The 18,599-nt window shown below is 41.6% G+C and overlaps 1 protein-coding gene and 1 non-coding gene across 12 annotated transcripts in view; one reads left to right on the top strand and one right to left on the bottom strand.

Moving 5' to 3' along the window:
* Window positions 1-3,516: 3,516 nt before the first annotated feature.
* Window positions 3,517-3,623, bottom strand: LOC128573153 (U6 spliceosomal RNA). Its single transcript, XR_008376323.1, has one exon. It is a non-coding gene; the product is annotated as a U6 spliceosomal RNA (small nuclear RNA).
* A 12,922-nt stretch (window positions 3,624-16,545) lies between these two features.
* LOC128572667 (uncharacterized) overlaps window positions 16,546-18,599 on the top strand; it is a 52,970-nt gene continuing 50,916 nt past the window's right edge. For 10 of the 11 annotated variants that reach the window (XR_008376224.1, XR_008376221.1, XR_008376223.1 and 7 more), the window contains exon 1: window positions 16,546-17,171. Coding sequence is in view for 1 of the 11 variants with exons in the window: in XM_053572694.1 (XP_053428669.1) it covers window positions 16,949-17,171 (223 nt within the window). In the remaining 10 variants the exon portion in view is untranslated. Of the gene's footprint in view, window positions 17,176-18,599 lie in introns of all 11 variants that reach the window. The other variant, XR_008376222.1, reaches the window with a different exon arrangement.

Raw genomic sequence — 18,599 nt, forward strand, 5'->3', positions numbered from 1 at the left:
AATGACCAAATTCATCAATTCTATCTATTTGAGATTGCTGGATATGTTGTTCTATCCACTGTAATTCTTTTTCTGCCTCAGCAGTTAATACTCTAGGGCTTTTTAAATCAGTTGGCCCTTATAAAGTGGCAAACAAATTTTTTAGAGCATACGTGGGAATTCCCAAACTAGGTCTAATCCAATTTATATCTCCTGATAGTTTTTGAAAATCATTCAGAGTTTTTAAAGTATCTCTTTTAATAGTTACTTTTTGTGGAATTATTTTTTGCCTAGTTATTTTATATCCTAAATACTCCCAAGAATCTGTCTACTGTGTTTTGTCCTCAGAAATTACAAGCCCAAACTGCTAGCAATTTTCTTTTATAGCTTTAAACATCTGTTGTAGCTTTTCCTTATCAGGGTGTGCTATTAAGATGTCATCCATATAATGTAAGCATGTACCCTCTGGGAAAAGTGTTCTTACTATTTCTAAAATCTGATTTACAAAAAGTTGACCCAAGGTGGGGCTTATTCAACATGCCTTGAGGAAGGATCCCCCAATGGAAGCATCTTGCAGGTTTTTCTGAGTTCAAAGCAGGAATAGTAAAAGCAAATTTCTCAGCATCCTCAGGATGAAGAGGAATGGTAAAGAAACAGTCCTTTAAATCAATTATGATTATAAAATAAGTTTTAGGAATTAGAGATGGGTTAGGTATACCTGATTGTAAGGTTCCCATCGGAGAAATAACTGCATTACTTCGTCTTAAATCAGTCACCATTCTCCATTTTCCAGATTTCTTTTTTATTAAGAATACTGGTTTGTTCCAGCAGCTGTTACTGTGTGTAATATGGCCTGCTTTTAACTGTTTCTGAACAATATTATTAAGCACTTCTAATTTTTCATAAGGGAGCAGCCACTGTTCAACCCATATCAGTTTATCTGTTAACCATTTTAATGGCAGAGCCAAGAGCTGAACAGGAGCCTCTATATAAAACCCTCATGAAGAGCAGGCAAGCCTAGTCCAGTTTTGTCATTTCCTATTCTTACAATTTCAGGTTTTAAAGTAGGAGTGGGGTCAATGAGATTATACCCCATATTCATCATTATAGTCTTGGCTGGTTTGGAAATAGTTGGAATAGTAATCATGGCTACCCACTGTTGTAAAAGATCTCTGCCCCATATAATGCAATAGGAGCCACATAGGGGCGTAGTTGAGCTTTCTGACCCTCGGGGCCAGAGCAGTCTAAAGTATTAACACTTTGTTCAATATCAGTTAAGGTTCCCATACCAACAAATATAGCCTCAATTTTCTTTTTTGGCCAGCCCCTAGGGCACATGAAAGTAGCAATTATCAAAACATCAGCTCCTAAATCTGCTAGTCCAGTAATTGCCATTTTATCAGCAAAAGTTACTGTACATTGAGGTCTGGAGTCATTAAGGAAAGTATGCCAGAAAACCTGTTTTCCAGTGAGCCAAAGCCACCCTTCTGCTTTACGAGAGTGGCCTGTCCTTTATGATAAGGCATTATTAAAATTTTTGCGATTCTTTGACCAGATTTTAATTTTATATTCTGGGTAGAAGAAGCCATAAGCATAATTTCCCCTTGAAAATCAGAATTAATAACTCCAGGATGTATGTTTAAACCTTCCATTGTTAAACTGCTTCTAACTAAAATAAGCCCCACATAGTCTGGTGGAATATGGCCATAAATTTTAGTCTGAAGTTTCCTAGGCTTTTGTGCAGCAAAGATTTCTTCCTCAGATAGTATTGGTATGTCAAAAGCTGAACTTCCTTGAGTTGCATGAAAGAGATCCTGAACATGTAATTTCACAGGCTCTATTTCAATTAGTTGCTCTGATTCGCCTGTGCATGTGTTACCCCATTGTCCACTGGAAGCTTACCTTGAGTGCTCGTATTGTTCATTATCCAGCCCCAAGCTGGGCCCTGCACCCCGTTTTTTGGATCCTGTGATAGAAGAAATTCTACCTTGGGTGGCAAGAGTTTGCCATCTTTATCCTTAACAGATCTACACTCATTAGTCCAATGTTTGCCTTTTCCGCAGCCGTGGCATAGGCCAGGTGCTTGTAGCTTAATATCGTGAATTACAGTAGCTGGACCACTTTCATTTTTAGCTTTGTGACATTCAGAACTCAGATGCCCCATTTTTCCACAATTAAAACATTTTGCCTTCATTTGAGTCCCATTAAGTGTGTCCGCCAGGGCTGCAGCATTAAGCTTTGCCTGAAATGTTCCAGAGTCAATATCCCTACAAGTGCGGAGATATTGTTCATTGGAAACATTGTCCTGATTTCTGACAGGTGTCAGGGCCAACTTACAATCTGAATTGGCGTTCTCCAACGCTAATTGTAATAAAAGCATCTGTCTGGCCTGTTTTCCAGGAACAGACCTTTCAATAGCTGTCTGAAGTCTAGCTACAAATTCAGAATATGGTTCATTGTTTGCTTGCATGATTCTTGTAAAAAACTGTTTAACCCCATCTTTTTCCTCTAGTCTTTGCCAAGCTCTAATACAGACATCTTTAACCTGCATTAATAAGTCTTGTGTTAATTGCAGCTGTTGGTGAATGTCAGCCGCAGGGCCAGTACCCATTAAAGAGTTAACTGAAGTTCCCTGAGCTCGGTTTTGCAAAGTTGCCTCTTCCAGCCACCAACCCTTGAATTGTAAAACTTGACCAGGGCTCAAGATAGTACGAGCTAAAGTTTCCCAGTCAGCAGTAATAAAAATATGATTTGTGCAATGTGAATTTAAAATGCCAATCACAAAAGGAGAAGTAGGTCCGTAAGCATAAACGGCAATTTTCATTGTTCTTAAAAATTTTACTTCTGGGCAGTGCCTGTGGCTCAGTCAGTAAGGCACCGGCCCCATATACCGAGAGTGGCGGGTTCAAACCCGGCCCCGGCTGAACTGCAACCAAAAAATAGCTGGGCATTGTGGCAGGTGCCTGTAGTCTGAGCTACTTGGGAGGCTGAGGCAAGAGAATCACTTAAGCCCAGGAGTTGGAGGTTGCTGTGAGCTGTGTGATGCCATGGCACTCTACCGAGGGCCATAAAAGTGAGACTCTGTCTCTACAAAAAAAAAAAAATTTACTTCTATAGGAGCATGTTGAGCAGCTCCTGATTCACCATTCTCTCAAATTTCTCTGAAAACAGGATATGCTTGTATAACAGGCTCTTTGTTATTACCCAATTCTGAAATTTGAATTGAGTTCTCATTAGATATAGCCAATTCAGAAACATCTAAAGGAAAGTGATACTGTGTAGTGAAGCGAGTATCTGAGGGATTAGGCCACACAGGATAGATTCCTGGTGGAGCATTATGATGTAAGGGGCCTTCCCTCCAGACCATAGGACCTGCTGGTGCAGAAGGAGTTAGAGGCTTGTAAGGTGGAAGCACATCTTTACAAGAACCTGATTTAGAGCTTGCTCTAGAGGAGAGTATGTCAGCTCCCTTCTTTTCTAAGAAGGCAATTCTTTGATTTATTGTTTGAAAATGTTCAGCCATAACTTTTTTTTTTTTTAAATATGGAACGCTTCACAAATTTGTGTGTCATCCTTGCACAGGGGCCATGCTAATCTTCTCTGTGTCATTTCAATTTTAGTATATGTGCTGCCAAAGCGAGCACCCTAACTTTTTTAAGATTTCAAATTCAGACTCTTTTGAGCTGATTTATCAGCCATTTCCACTAATTCCGGACAGCTCTTCGCATCACTCTATAGACTAATTAAGTTACCCACATATTTCTTTGTAGGCTTATTAAGCTTGGGTTCAGAATGGGAATGTGGCATATCATATTCATGTTCTGATTCTCTGAGACTTTCTGCAGCCTGCTCTGGCTGATCTAACTGACCCAGCTTGGGCAAAGGAGGTGGGGTGGCAACTTGTCAGTGCCAATATCCTCAGTCTCAGAGGTTTGCTCAGAACATGTCTGAAGCAGTTCCAACGCGATATGAACAAGTTGATATGTTGCCTATATTTCCCTACTTATAAAATTGCCTTTTTGGTGGGCAGGATGCAGAGCCCAACCCACTTTCTTCCAGACTTTCAAATTAAGCTGGACTTTCCAGTCAGGTGTAAACCAGCAGCAATGCTTAACAACCACACGAAAAAGTTCCTTCGGGTTACTGGTTTTTATTGGAATTTTAGTGGTAGAAATCAGAGTTTTTAAAATGGCAATATACTGGTCCTCCAAAGAGGAAGAGAGCTGAAGACTCATTATTTCCTTCCATGTTTCTTGCTATGCTACAGACGTCCCATGTACTCTGCGTGGCAATTGCACTGTCCCAGTTACAGGGTTCTCCAGCTTACCTCAAATGGTTTCAGTGAAGATCTCTCCAAGGCATCCTGGCAGAGGTGGCCATCTTCCAGCCCGGCGTCCAGAAAGTCTTTCTGCTCCTTTGTGATCCCCTGATTCTGCCGACTATGCCAATATGTTGTGTGACTGGAGACGCAAATGAACAGCAGCTTTGCCGTGGGTGTAAACTCGCTCCTGTAATTATTAAGTCAAGAAACAGACTACACGGGATGAGATGGCTTATAGAGAAGTTCTTTAGGGGTTTGATTTTATACATGTAAAGTCTAAAGTTCTTTAGGGGTTTGATTTTATACATATATATGTGTATAGTCACATATACACTTAATCTATTATCTGTTAGTTTCACCATTACCTCATTTTACTTATCTGAATTCAACTTGAAAGGAAATATTCTGTTACCACATCAACACAATCACTTTTGCAGTAAACATCTTCTTCTAGACACTGACTAATCTCTGGGCAGGTGTCTAAACAAATTCATAAAGAAGAAAGTAGCCACAGGGGAACAGAGTTAATGGAAGAATATCTTCAAGCGTTCACTCAGTTTACTCAGTATGAAGTAATGACTGTGTCTTTTCCTCAGGGCAGAGCACCTATAGACCTCTGACAATATGTTGTTAACATATGTCAACTCTCGGGCCCGTATCTCTGAGGAAGGACAGCATGCCCTTTGATCTCAGGCTTCACGGGGTGCACAGCTTCAGAGAATGGGTTTATGGAATTTTTAACTCTAGGCAAGCCAACCCTGTGGGTGTCCCAGGGGGCCCAGGTCCCTTAAGCCTCTGGAAGATAGCAAGTCATTTTAAACTCACACTGAGTTCATTTTGTGTGCTTGATGTAGGATATGTTTATTTCCAAATATTATCCTACACATCTGCCACTGTGGACTTAAAATGAACCTGCCACTTTGTTTTTTTCTGCCTGCCTTATGCTGTGTTTCATTAGTTATGGGTGTTGAGATCAAGATTGTTGAGTTCTTATCACTACTCAATGTCATCAATTACTCCTCTGAATCTAAAGTGAAGAAAAAAAGTAGCCAACTTTATCCTTTAAAACACCAGCCTCTCTTTGTCAACTGCTTGACATTTTTCACTCCTTCCTCAGTGCTTTTAATTTACTCCTCACACCTCTTGAATTTTTGTTCCTAAGATAATATGACAAAACATGTATGCGTAACTACTGCCACACTTGACGAACAACATTTTTTTTCTTTCACAAATGTGAACTCTGGCTCAGCACTAGTAGTTGAGTGGTTAGGGCTTTGGCCACATGTACTGGGGCTGATGGGTTCGCATCCAGCCTGGGCCTGCTAAACAACAGTGACAACAACACTCATACCATGAAAATTTTCAGTTACATATATACATACATACATATCCTTCCAAGTGCTAGGAGGAGAAAATTCATGAGAAAATCTTCCTTTTCCTCCAATGTCACTTGATTCTTAGAAGAAACTATTAACAGTTTTTATTCTTCTGGATACTTCCTATGAATTTATTAATATACATATATGTTTTTTTTTTTTGTTCTTTGAGACAGAGTGCCATTTTTTTGCCCTTGGTAGAGTGCCGTGGTGTCATAGCTCATAGTAACCTCTAACCCTTGGGCTCAATCTATTCTCTTGTCTCATCCTCCTGAGTAACTGGGACAACAGGCACACACCACAACCCCTGGCTATTTTTAGAGATGGAGCCTTCTTGCTCAGGCTGGTCTTGAACCTGTGAGCTCAGGCAATCCACCCACCTTGGCCTCCCAGAGTGCTGCAATTACAGGCATGATCCACTGCTCTTGGCCTATAAATATACACATTTTTGTAAGAATAAATTATATCATTCTCTATTGTTCTTTTGTTGACTTTTCCAAGCTATAGTTAATTGATATCTATTTATATCCATTTCCAATCTGTACTGAGGCCTATTTCATCAATTCTCAGGCCTGTTCTCTATTGTAGCTCAACGATTCTTTTTTTTTTTTTTTTTTTTTGTAGAGACAGTCTCACTTTATGGCCCTTGGTAGAGTGCCGTGGCCTCACACAGCTCACAGCATCCTCCAAGCTCAATAATTCTTACTTTTAACTTAATGTCCCAACACAACTGTAATATATAAATTAAAAATTTTAGCTCACATGTAGGCACTTGTATTTGGGGACATGTTCTGATTTTAAACTGACTTCTACTTTGTCATCATTAAATTTTTCTCATTTACTGAGAAATTAGTAAATCAGTAAAATTTTAATGTTAAAATACTATCTTACAACTACATTGAGAGCTGTGGGTTTGGGAAGAGAAATCAAACCTGTAAACCACACATGCAGTTACAACAAATTTTATTGTATAAAATGCACAATTACCTAAAATTTAAAATACTCAAAACCACAAATGTTTATCTCATGCTCTGTAATGTAGAAATTATTTGGCAAAATACAAAAGAAAGTCAGGTACTATTACTTTTCCTACATAAATTTAAGTACACTTATAAATATTGGATGATCCCAGTGTAAAATGCCAATAAAAATAAGTAAAATACAACAAATGTGGCCAGGCATGGAGGCTCTCACTTGTAATTGTAGTACTCTGGGAGGCAGAGGCAGGAGAATTGCTTGAGCTCAGGAGTTTCAGACCAGCCAGATGAAGAATGAGACCCTGGCTTGGTGCCTACAGCTCATTGGTTAGGGTGCTGGCCACATATACCGAGCTGGCAGGTTCAAAGCCAGCCCAGGCCTGCCAAAAAACAACAACTACAACAAAGAAATAGTTGGGTGTTGTGGTGGGCACCTGTAGTTCCACCTACTCTGGGAGCTGAGGTAAAAGAATCATTTAAGCCCAAGAAGTTGAGGTTGCTGTGAGCTGTGACAGCATGGTACTCTACTGAGGGTGACACAGTGAGACTCTCAAAAAAAAAAAGAAGACCATGTTTCTATTAAAATAGAAAAACTACCCAAGGCTGGTGGTGCACCCCTGTAGTCTCTCAGCTGCTCAGGAGGCTGAGGCAAGAGGATTGCTCTAGCTCAACTGAGATTGCTATGTGGTATGATGGTGCTATGGCACTCTAGCCATGGTGACAGTGTGACATTTTATCTCAAAAGTATATATGCAACAAATGTCACACTAATGGCAAAACCTACATTAGATTTAATGTCCTACAATAAAATAAGATCAATCAAAATAAATGTAAGAAAGTTTAAAATTGGCAAAATAATAATTACCAGAATAATTTTTTCTGTTTTTTTTTTTTTTTTCTTTTTGGCCGGGGCTGGGTTTGAACCCACCATCTCTGGCATATGGGACCAGTGCCCTACCCCTTTGAGCCACAGACACTGCCCGAGAATAATTTTTTCTTTGTCTTAGTGACCAATATTAAAAGTATAGTGGGAATACATATTATCAAGAATCTCATACCTTGTATAAGATTTTATACAAAGAAAATGTAAAGTAAATGACAATAATTACATGATTTCATCATGGTTTCTTTTTTATTTTTATTTTTAGAGACAGGGTCTCACTTTGTTGCTCTCTGTAGAGTGCTATGGCATCACAGCTCACAGCAACTTCCAGCTCTTAGGTGATTCTCTTGCCTAAGCCTCTGGAGTAGCTGGAACTACAGGTGCCCACCAGACTGCCTGGCTATTTTTTGATTGTAGTTGTCCCAGGGTGGATTCAAACTCGCCACATCGGGCATATGGGGCCGGCACCCTACTCCTTTGAGCCTCAGGTGCCACCCTACGCCCGGCTATTTTTTTTTTTTTTTGTAGAGACAGAGTCTCACTTTATGGCCCTCAGTAGAGTGCCGTGGCTTCACACAGCTCACAGCAACCTCCAACTCCTGGGCTTAAGCGATTCTCTTGCCTCAGCCTCCCGAGTAGCTGGGACTACAGGTGCCCGCCACAACGCCCGGCTATTTTTTGGTTGCAGTTTGGCCGGGGCCGGGTTTGAACCCGCCACCCTCGGTATATGGGGCCGGCGCCTTACCGACTGAGCCACAGGCACCGCCCGCCCGGCTATTTTTTGGTTATAGTTATCGTTGTTTGGGAGGCCTGGGCTGGATTCGAACCCTCCAGCCCTGGTGTATGTGGCTGATGCCTTAGCAACTTGAGCTACAGGTGCCTAGCCTGTCATGGTTCCTTAAGACAGAAGAAATGTAAACATTTCTCCCTAGAAAGTGTTATCAAATATTAGTGGATAACAGTCCTCCATGTACTTATACTGGAAGACTGAAGAGCTCCATTTTTCTGAATTAAAGAATGAGGATAACAACATATATTCACTTTGCTGCTTCTTAGAATATCCAGAAGCAAATGAATAATGAAACCCTTAATTTTATGACTATCATAAAACATCAACTGTGTCACAGGAATATAAAATTTGTCAGTTATAGCCCTCAAGAAAACTCAGTTCAACTTTCTGATTATTTTGTTCAATTATTTTTTAAGATCTTTACCTGTCATTTTTTAAGTGTGTGTCCAAAATTGTGAAGTTTGTCATCTGAAATAGTATGAGAAATGTCAGGTCTTTGTCCTTACACCCAGAGCTCCATCCTCTGCTGAATAAGGTCAGGGATCCTTCAGCTCAAGTCTCATCTGATTTACTAATAGGCTGTGACTTCCCATCCAGGGATGGGGTGCCCATGTCCTTCCTAGGAGGAGTTGTGTGTTTCTCCACACAGGGCTGGATCCCTAGGATTAAGCAGTATAGGGGAACAGCTCTCAGCATAGAAGACAGAGGCCAGCTAGGTGGCCATGGCATAGGTCTGCTCTGCTGTCTTCACAGGCTCCTGCAGCCAAGTGAGCTCAGAGCACTGCTCCCAGATTAGGAGAAAATGTGTCTGCTGTGACCACAACAAGGCTATGTTTTGATTAATGGCCTCAGACATAGCATTGAGGGAGGTCACCATCTTTTTTGACAGCACAGCAGGTAATCTTTTGGGAACTGCAGTCTGGGTCATTTGGAACTAAAATCTGAGTTGTTTGGAACTACAATCTGGACCATGTGCTGTACCCAGTGTGGGCCATAGGGGACCTGTACCACAGGCAGCACAGGTCTTCTCCATGTCACCTCTGTGTACAATATCAGAGACTTTTGGTTTCTTTTCCAAAGTCAAGCTGTGCTCATCTTGTGGACAGTACTCTTCTGTGCAGAATCGTGTGAGTGAGGGCTCACCAGAACTGTTTCCAAGGTTGCTCAGTTGCTCATTCTGGAAACTTCTGATGCACCTTTAGGTGAATCTCAGTTGTATCTTCTACTTTCTGATGCCGACATTCTCTGCAAGGCTGATCCCCTCCTCGCCACCCCGTCTTTTCCCCCCACCATGTTCTCTGAGTGCAGGATGCTAAAATCCTCTCACCACTGGGAAACGCATTCTCTGCCAAAGCCCTGTATATGTTATATGTTTGTCTCTTTGGAGGGCAAAAAATCAAAATTCTACCTGCTGCTTTATCTTGGAAGCTGCCCATGGAAATAATTTTCCTTTTTCTGGAATTCTGCCATCTGAGCTGAAAATGGATTCTGTATATAAAATGAGTGAGTGAGTGCCTCTAAGTGAACACCATAGAAACCCTAGTCTACTCTGGATAATCAGGAGCTGCAATTGTCAAATGTCAATTCTTCTTTTTTTAGAGTCTACAACCTGAAAAGTCCTGGCTGCCAAAAATCTACAGTGTCCTTGCCAAGGAAAATCCTTCCCCTGCCCCCTGTCCCCTCTCACCTGGAAGAATCAAACCTTATCGATCTAGCGGTGCTATTTTTGGTTCTGACCTTATTTTTTTTTCTATTTAATTTCATTTTTCATGTGCATTGAGCCCTGATCCTCAAAAGCAAGATTAGAAGACTCCCCAGTCATGAATCGCAGAGCCCATGGTCTTATTTTGGGGGCATATTTGTGGGTTATTTTCTCAATTGAAACTGTTCAGCTATATCAAAATAAACAGGAAGAATACTCATGCAGGGGATTACTGCTCCATTTCTCAAAGCCCCTTGATGAATGAAACTCTACCAAAGACACATTGAATGTCCCTGACTCCCACCCTTCTTGTATCCTCCATGAAGAGTCCAAGGCTTCACCTTGCCTTTGGATGATTCTTACTGGAATAATAATAGTGTCTTACCGTTTCCTTCATATGATCGATTGTGTTTATCTGGGCCTTTTTCTGTAAAGCAGGTCTGTTGAAAAGGGTGCAGGTCATTGCAGCATTGCATACAGGGACAGAAGATATCTGGGTCTTCACCTCCCAATTTCTTGTAGAAGCTCAAGTGAAAAGTCCCCTGTCTTACACATCCAGATTCAGAGTGTGTGTGGTTCTGCTGGGTTTGTCTTTTGTAAGTACATGTGGTGATGTTTCCTTTCTACTACTCATCTAACCTAAATAAAAACTGTTTCTGGCTTGTCACCTGTAGCTCAAGCAGGAGTTTGAAACCAGCCTGAGAAAGAGTGAAACCTCATCTTTACTAAAAGTAAATTAGCTGGGTGTTCTGGTGGGTACCTGTACTCCACGCTACTCTGGAGGCTCAGGCATGAGGCTTGCTGGAAGCCAAGAGTTTGTAGTTGCTTGAGCTCTGATGGCACAGAAGTCTACCCAGGATGACAGAGTGAGACTGTTTCAAAATACACACACAGGAAGACCGGAAAGATTGCTCACATACATGTACATGTATCTTCTTCTCTCCTCTTCATAATCATTGTTGTCCTCCTCCACCTCCTCCCCTCCACCTCCTCCTCCTCCTTATCCTCCATTTCCTCTCCCTCCTCCTCCTTCACGAGTATTCACATCTGCACCAAACTATAACAGTGTGGACATTTTGTTTTAAGTGTTCTTATACTATTCCTTTTAGGAGGTAGAATTTTACATACAAGAACAAGCAACTTTCAAGTCTTGATATATATTCTTTAATTTTTCTTCAAGAGTTCATTGGGGGCGATGCTTGTGCCTCCGTGAGTAGGGCGTCCGCTCCATATACCAAGGATGGCGGGTTCAAACCCAGCTCCGGCCAAATTGCAACAAAAAAATAGCCGGGTGTTGTGGCTGGTGCCTGTACTCCCAGCTACTTGGGAGGCTGAGGCAAGAGAATCGCCTAAGCCCAGGAGTTGAAGGTTGCTGTGAGCTGTGTGACACCATGGCACTCTACCGAGGGCGATAAAAGTGTGACTCTTTCTATAAAAGAAAAAGAGTTCATTGGCCATTTATCCTCTGTATGAGCATGATCAAACTACTGACCATGAAAAGAGACAGAATTAGGGAGCATTCAATCCTTCAATCTGATGGCCTCAGAAAACACATCTAGTTTCTAATTTCTTTCTTCTAAACACCATTAAGATTGTATGCTTCTTTATGTGAGAAATGATAATTTGTACTTTTTTTACTCTAAAGTGATTTCAGAGGTCTTGCATGATGTTTTAAAATCTGTTTGTGTTTCTGCTATTCATCATCAGGGGTTCCTAACATATTTTATTTGAAAGTTATCTCCCTCACATCATACTAGCAAGCTCATGCCTGTCCACATATTCAAGAAGAGATCTGCCTTCGGTCTGATCTCACAAATTAGCCAACTATAAAGAAACCTGAGATGGGATTTAGGCACCTGGCAGAATCTCCCATCTTGATAAGGACTGGTCTCTCTCCCAACTTATGGACAGATAAAATACTGGAGGTAGATTTTCCCAAGGGCCCCATGCTGCTTCTAAGCTGGTTGGTCAGAAATGGACACTCATTGCCAGAAAAACAGTAAATAGGCCTGATGTTTGCTCTGTTGATGTTCTCTGGGTGCCACCACAACACTTGTCCTAACCACTTCCTTAACCTCTGGAAAATGTTGTTCTGATATGAATGCAATTTCATCTTTCTGCCAAATATGTATGTGGTCAGGCCTACAAATTGAGCATTCTGACACAAGGAAAAGTTTCTTAGGTCCCTAATCGAACTTTTGATAATATTCCAAAGATGTTGAGATAGAGCCATTTAAGACAATACCCTTTGAAGAGAATAAGTTATGAAATATGGGAGGCATCCAGACTCTTCAGCCTCCACACTAATGAATATGGACTTGGACCTAACCAGGCAACTCAAGTGACCACAAAAACACTAGACCCAATTCTGAGCATTGACTTGCTGCCTCTCATGACAAGCTTTTACCTGAATCCCACCGAAGCTTGGGTTGTCACCTAACCTCCTACATCCATACAACTTCCAGAATAGCCACTAAGAATAGTCTTGAGGAGATGGGTCAGGGGCATTGAATCTCCAGATTCAGAACAGCTGCACAATCTCTCCCTCCTGTGAAATATTTATCTGCTGCTCAGAGTCCTCACACATTAGGGGGCTCAGCCCATGTCCCAGTAAGTGAACTTTCTGGTCTCCTTCTCCTCTGAGGAGAGTGCTCAGAATTGAGACTGCCTATGCTGGAAAGTACACAGCCTTCACTCTCATATGACTTGGTTGACTGATGAACTGATGCTCTAAGGAGGACGGGAAACAGGGAACAGTCTGTGTCCAGTGACTCTCTGTTTGCCCAGCTGTGATGCCTGTGCAAGTATCGGTATGAGACAGTGAGAAAAACATAAGTCTCCATCCATTCAGAGTGGAAAACATGGTTATTAATACATAATCATGTACAGGCACAGTGAGATAGGGGAGAGAAGACTCCAAGCACCTCAAGATTGTGGGCCTTGCCCAGAAACAAACCTTTGGGCCACAGGAAAGCAGCAGGAGACTTTGGGACCACAGGAGGAGGACAAAAGCGGTGGAGAAGGGGCAAATGTTTGCGTTTGGTCTAAGGCCACAGCCATGATGCCTGTGAGCAGCAGCTACAGCAGTAGTGAGAGTGTGCAGACAGTGAAGGCTTCCTTGCCAGGTTTTTTAGACTTGGGCACTCAGTTGAGTTACCTTGGGAGACCTTGGGTGAGCAAGCCAGTGACTTTGAACAGAGTCCAAAGATTGGGACTGAGCTGCTGAGGCAGAGTGGAGGTTTCATTGTTCAGCTGCAGGCCATGTGCAACCACTGTAGGAAAGTTGCCTTGCAGGCTCAGCCCTCAGGGTCCTCTAGCAAGGCATTTCTGGTGCACCTGACAAATGGGCAGCTACTTCTGGAGCCATCCAAGCAACACACCCTTTGCTGGGATAGCCACTGTTTAGCCAAGGGACATGTTTTTTGTTGTTGTTTTTTAATATACATCTCTTCTGGTCAAGGTTTATTAAGCAGGCTGAGGAGAGATCTAGGCTCACAATTCTGCAGGGTTTGAGGACAAAGAAGTAATCAGAGGCTGTCAGTCTCCATCATATACAGCTATATTGTGATTAGCATATCATATCCCAGAAGATCACCTGTTGCTCAGGCAATATTCAGCAAGATATATATATATATACACATAGTTTTTCTTTCTTTCATTCATTTCTTTTTTTTTAGAGACAGAGTCTCACTTTGTCCCCCTCAGTAGAGAGCTGTGATGGAAGAAGATCCTTTAACCCAGGAGTTTAAGGTTGCTGTGAGCTATGACACCATGGCAAACCATCCAGGAACAACAGAGTGAGACTCTGTTAAATAAATGAAAACAAAAATAAAACCAAAATAAAATACCACTAGAATAACTTAAGTTGGTTCTTATAAGTAAAGACAAAAGCAGTGCAGGAAGTGTGTGTCTACAGGTAGATACGTTTTGCAAGCAGCACCCTGGTCTCTCTTGGGGCACCGTCTCACCCACCCTTGGACCTGAGGAGAGATAATGAATGCTCCACCTTGGCGCCTGTAGCTCAGTGGCTGGGGCTCCAGCCACATACACTGGAGCTGGCGGGTTCAACCCCAGCCCGGCCCTGCCAAACAACAATGACCATTGCAACAAAAAAATATCTGGGCATTGTGGTCGGTGCCTGTAGTCCCAGCTACTTGGAAGGTTGAGGCAGGAAAATTGCTGAGCCCAAGAGTTTCAGGTTGCCGTGAGCTGTGATGCCACAGCACTCTACAGAGGGTGAAAGAGAGGGACTCTGTCTCAAAAAAAAAAAAAAATACGAGAGTAGAATGTTTCCTTACTTTTGACAAAAAAAAAAAAGAAGTGTGATTCTGGCCAGTCACAGCTCTGAGGTTAGTAAACTCAGAGTCCTCATAGCTGCACTTCAGTGTGGCAGCAACCGGCCACTTACTGTTCTGAATAGAACTGTGCTCTATACTTAACACATAGAATAAATTTTATAGATACATAACCAAAGTAATTCACTAAGATCTTTTTATTGATCAATTATGAGAACAATAATATTTTTGGATATATTAGGTGAAATAAACAATAATAATCAATTTAGCCTATATCTTTATCTTTTCTTTTATGTGTCTAACTAGAAAATTTGAAAGGATAGCAAGAGCTCACATTTTATTTCTACTGACAGCTTGCCTTTGAAGACTGCCTGCATTTTCCAACCTCAGGCTGCCACCTCAAAATACCAGAGTCCATGAAATTCAAAAAAAAAGAAAAAAGTAAAACTTTAAAATAATTGTTGCTTGTCACAAGATGGTGCTGAAGAGCTCCTGCCCCTCCCAAAGCCAAAGCCAAAGCCAAAGCCAAAGTAAAGGCAATGAAGGCCAAAAAGCAGTGCCAAAAGGCAACTATAGACACACAAAAAAAATATTCGTACATCACCTACATTTTGGTGGCTGAAGACACTGTGGCTCCTCTGGAGGCAGCGCAAATATCCTAGGAAGAGCTCCCCCAGGAGAAACAAGCTTGACCACTGTGCCATCATCAAGTTCTCCCTCACCACTGAGTTCACCAGGAAGAAGAGAGAAGAAAACACCACATTTGTGTTCACTGTGGATGTCAAAGCCAACAAGCACCAGTTCAAACCAGTTCTGTGACATTGCTGTGGTCAAGGTCAACACCCTTACCAGGTCTGAAGGAGAGAAGAAGGCGTATGTGTCACTGGCTCCTGATTATGATGCTTTGGATGCTGCCCACAGAATTCAGATCATCTATATCAGGTGCAGCTGGATAGTTCTAAATATAGGGTAGACCTAAAGTTCATGTACAATTTATATAATAAACTATTTTAAATTAAAATTAAAAGTAAAATAGTAAATTTAAATAGTAAAGTTTTAAGTTTAAATAGGAAAATATTTTAAATTGCACACAAACTTTATGTCCACCCTGTATATAACTTTTCACCATAAAAAATACATATATAATTGTTAATATGTTGTTTCTATGAGTGGAAACCCTGTATTTACTGTGTGTGTATATATAAACACATACATATATGTAAATAATTACAATTGATAAATGGAGATAATTTATTTTCAGGATTAAATACAAAGACCCCTCAGGCAAAGCTGTAACTCAGAGAAAACACAAAGCTCTGTGTAAAAAGAGCTACACAGTTTGTTAGGTAAAGTCCACGTTGTAGCTGAGCCCTCCATCTGGGAGATGCACCATATACCCCTATGTTGTGCCAAAAAACAGTTAGTTGAGAGCTTGAATTCCTCCTGCATGAAGCCTCCTGCAATGCCAACCCCCTCACAGGAAACTAGAGGTAATTTCATCCTGCTCTAAACTGTCATGGCCTTTGCTTGTGACTCCCAATGTGGTTAATCTATTAGGTTACAAAGTTACTTATGTGCATAATGTATATTGAAAATCCCTTCAAAACAAACTCTAGGCCCGATGCCAGTGGCACAGTGGTTAGGGCCCTGGCCACATGCACTGAGGCTGGCAGGTTCAAACCTGGCCAGGGCCTGCTACACAACCACAACAATGACAACTGCAACAACAACTACAAGAAAAACAAACTCTAACTCCTATTGAAATAATAAGTGCCCAAGTCTAGCACAGAGTAAACACTCAGTAAATAGTTTTAGTCGAAATTTGTTAAACAGCTACTCTATAGCGAGCACAGTGTCCCTGGAATATAAAGATAAATAAAGACATGGTTCTTGCTCTTAATAAAAAAAAAAAAAAAAAAAAGAGGGCGGCGCCTGTGGCTCAGTGAGTAGGGCGCGGGTTCGAACCTGGCGCCGGCCAAACTGCAACAAAAAAATAGCTGGGCGTTGTGACTGGCGCCTGTTATCCCAGCTACCCGGGAGACTGAGGCAAGGGAATGGCTTAAGCCCAAGAGCTGAAAGTTGCTGTGAGCTATGATGCCATAGCACTCTACCGAGGGTGACAAAGTCACACTCTCTCAAAAAAAGAAGAAAGAAAGAAAAGGTAGGAAGAAAGGGGGGGAGGGGAGGAAGAGAGCGAGGGAGGGATAAAAAAAAAGAACTGCAGTCAAAAAACTGTTAGCATTCTGGCTCGGCACCTGTGGCTCAAGCGGCTAGGGCGCCATCCACATACACCTGAGCTGGCAGGTTTGAATCCAGCCCGGCCCACCAAACAAAGATGGCTGCAACAAAAAATAGCTGATGTTGTGGCGGGCGCCAGTAGACCCAGTGACTTGGGAGGCAGAGGCAGGAGAATCACTTGAGCCTAGGAGTTGGAGATTGCTGTGAGCTGTGATGTCACAGCACTCTACCCAGGGCTACAGCTTGAGGCTCTGTCTCAAAAGAAAAGAAAAAAACGGTTAGCATTCTGGCCACCTTCAGCCTCCGGTCTGACCGCATTCCTGTCACTCAAGGTAAGAGAGGTGGGGCCTGAGGTAACTCCAGGTATCCAATCAGCGATGCTCCAATATGAACTGTCCAATTAGATGCACAACCAGAAAAAAAGGAGGCGGCTCTGGGAATCCTGAGCAGCTCTCCTCGCTTAGGCTGGGAACTGATCTGGGGTCCCCTCTTCACTGTTGCATCTTCAGGACGATCCAGGTGTCTCTGCAGACGCCTCTGTCACTTATGACCTGCAGGTACTGGGAGATCAGTAGGGACGACACTGGGACATCCCTGAAGCTAGGAAATGGTTAGTATATGAGACTGGATGTTCTGAGAGGGGGAGGGGCGTGGTTGGAGCCAAAAGTGGATGTGGCGGGTTGAGCGATTTCACTTCAGTTTTAGAATCTTCATAAGGAGGTTTGCCATTGGCACCCTTTTGCCCTCAGACTCCTGTGGGCAAAAGGTGACATGGGGCGGGTAACTGGAACTCTATTCCTCTGGCCCCTTCCTGGCGCGTTTTCTTGGGCCATGTCCCAGAACTCTCTTTGAGCTTCTGTGTGCCTGCAGCACCCGGTGACAATGGAAGGTCTTTAGGGAAGAAATCCAACTTGCTGTGTGGGGCTTGTTCCTGGGAAGGGTTGTAGTCCGTGGGACCCCTAGTCCCTGCATTCTCCTGTGAAGTGTAAACTTAAGGCCGGGTGCGGTAGCGGTACAGAAAGTGGCTGGGTTGCCTGTCTTTGTAGTTAAATATGGAGATTAGGAACTTGATTTGTGAAAAGACTTTATTATCGGAAAGGCCAGTAATTCTGGAGAACTGCGAGAGTAATCTTTTAAATGTTGTTTTATCTGTATAACAAATTTTAATAATTTATACAGGGGATAATTTCAAAAGTATACTAAAAATGTATTACACTCATTTGATTAACAACATATGATAAATATAACAATTAAAAAACTAACCAGGAGAAATTGTTATAAAAAATCATTAAACATTAACTATTAACTTGTTTAAAAATCATTAAACATTAACATTAACTAGTAACTTGCCCTATAGTGACTCATTACTTCCTCAGTGTTTTTCAAGATCATCTTTATTTCCTATTTCTGGTTTGACCTGTTTGACTGACTTATTATGTTTTAAAGTGCATTATCAGTTCACAAATAGCTCAGAAAGGCTGTGTGAGGGTGTATATGTCTACCACATTCTCTACTTTTATTTATTTTATTTTCATGTCTATGAAATTGATTTCAAATGGAAATAATTGTTATGGTTAGTTAAACTGACATGGGAGCTGAATGTGGGTGTGCTGTTAATTTTTTTTTTTAATTTGTGAGACCGCGGGTACATATGAATGGTATACATTCTATTTTTTAACATATTAAGAAGCTTATAAGATATAAGAATAACTATTATGGTTCAGACTACGTAATGTTGGGCAATTATGACAATACCTTAGATAGGAAGTAGTAGATATTCTGAAAAATATTGTTCGTTGTTGTATTCATTGGACTATGTCTTTTATGCATTTATCTTGTTTTTTAATGCATTAGATAATATGAAGCAGTATATATTTTTTTAACATTTTTACATCTATTGATACCGAAATTTTGTCTTCAGTAGGTTCTTGGTCTCGGTGATTTAAAGAATCAGTGGTAAGACAGGATTTATTTATAGAAAAGAATAGGCTCAGCACCAAGGCAGGTTCGAATCCAGCCCAGGCCTGCCAAAAAACAA

Source organism: Nycticebus coucang, chromosome 20 (genome assembly GCF_027406575.1).
Source record: "Nycticebus coucang isolate mNycCou1 chromosome 20, mNycCou1.pri, whole genome shotgun sequence".
Lineage (NCBI taxonomy): Eukaryota > Metazoa > Chordata > Mammalia > Primates > Lorisidae > Nycticebus > Nycticebus coucang.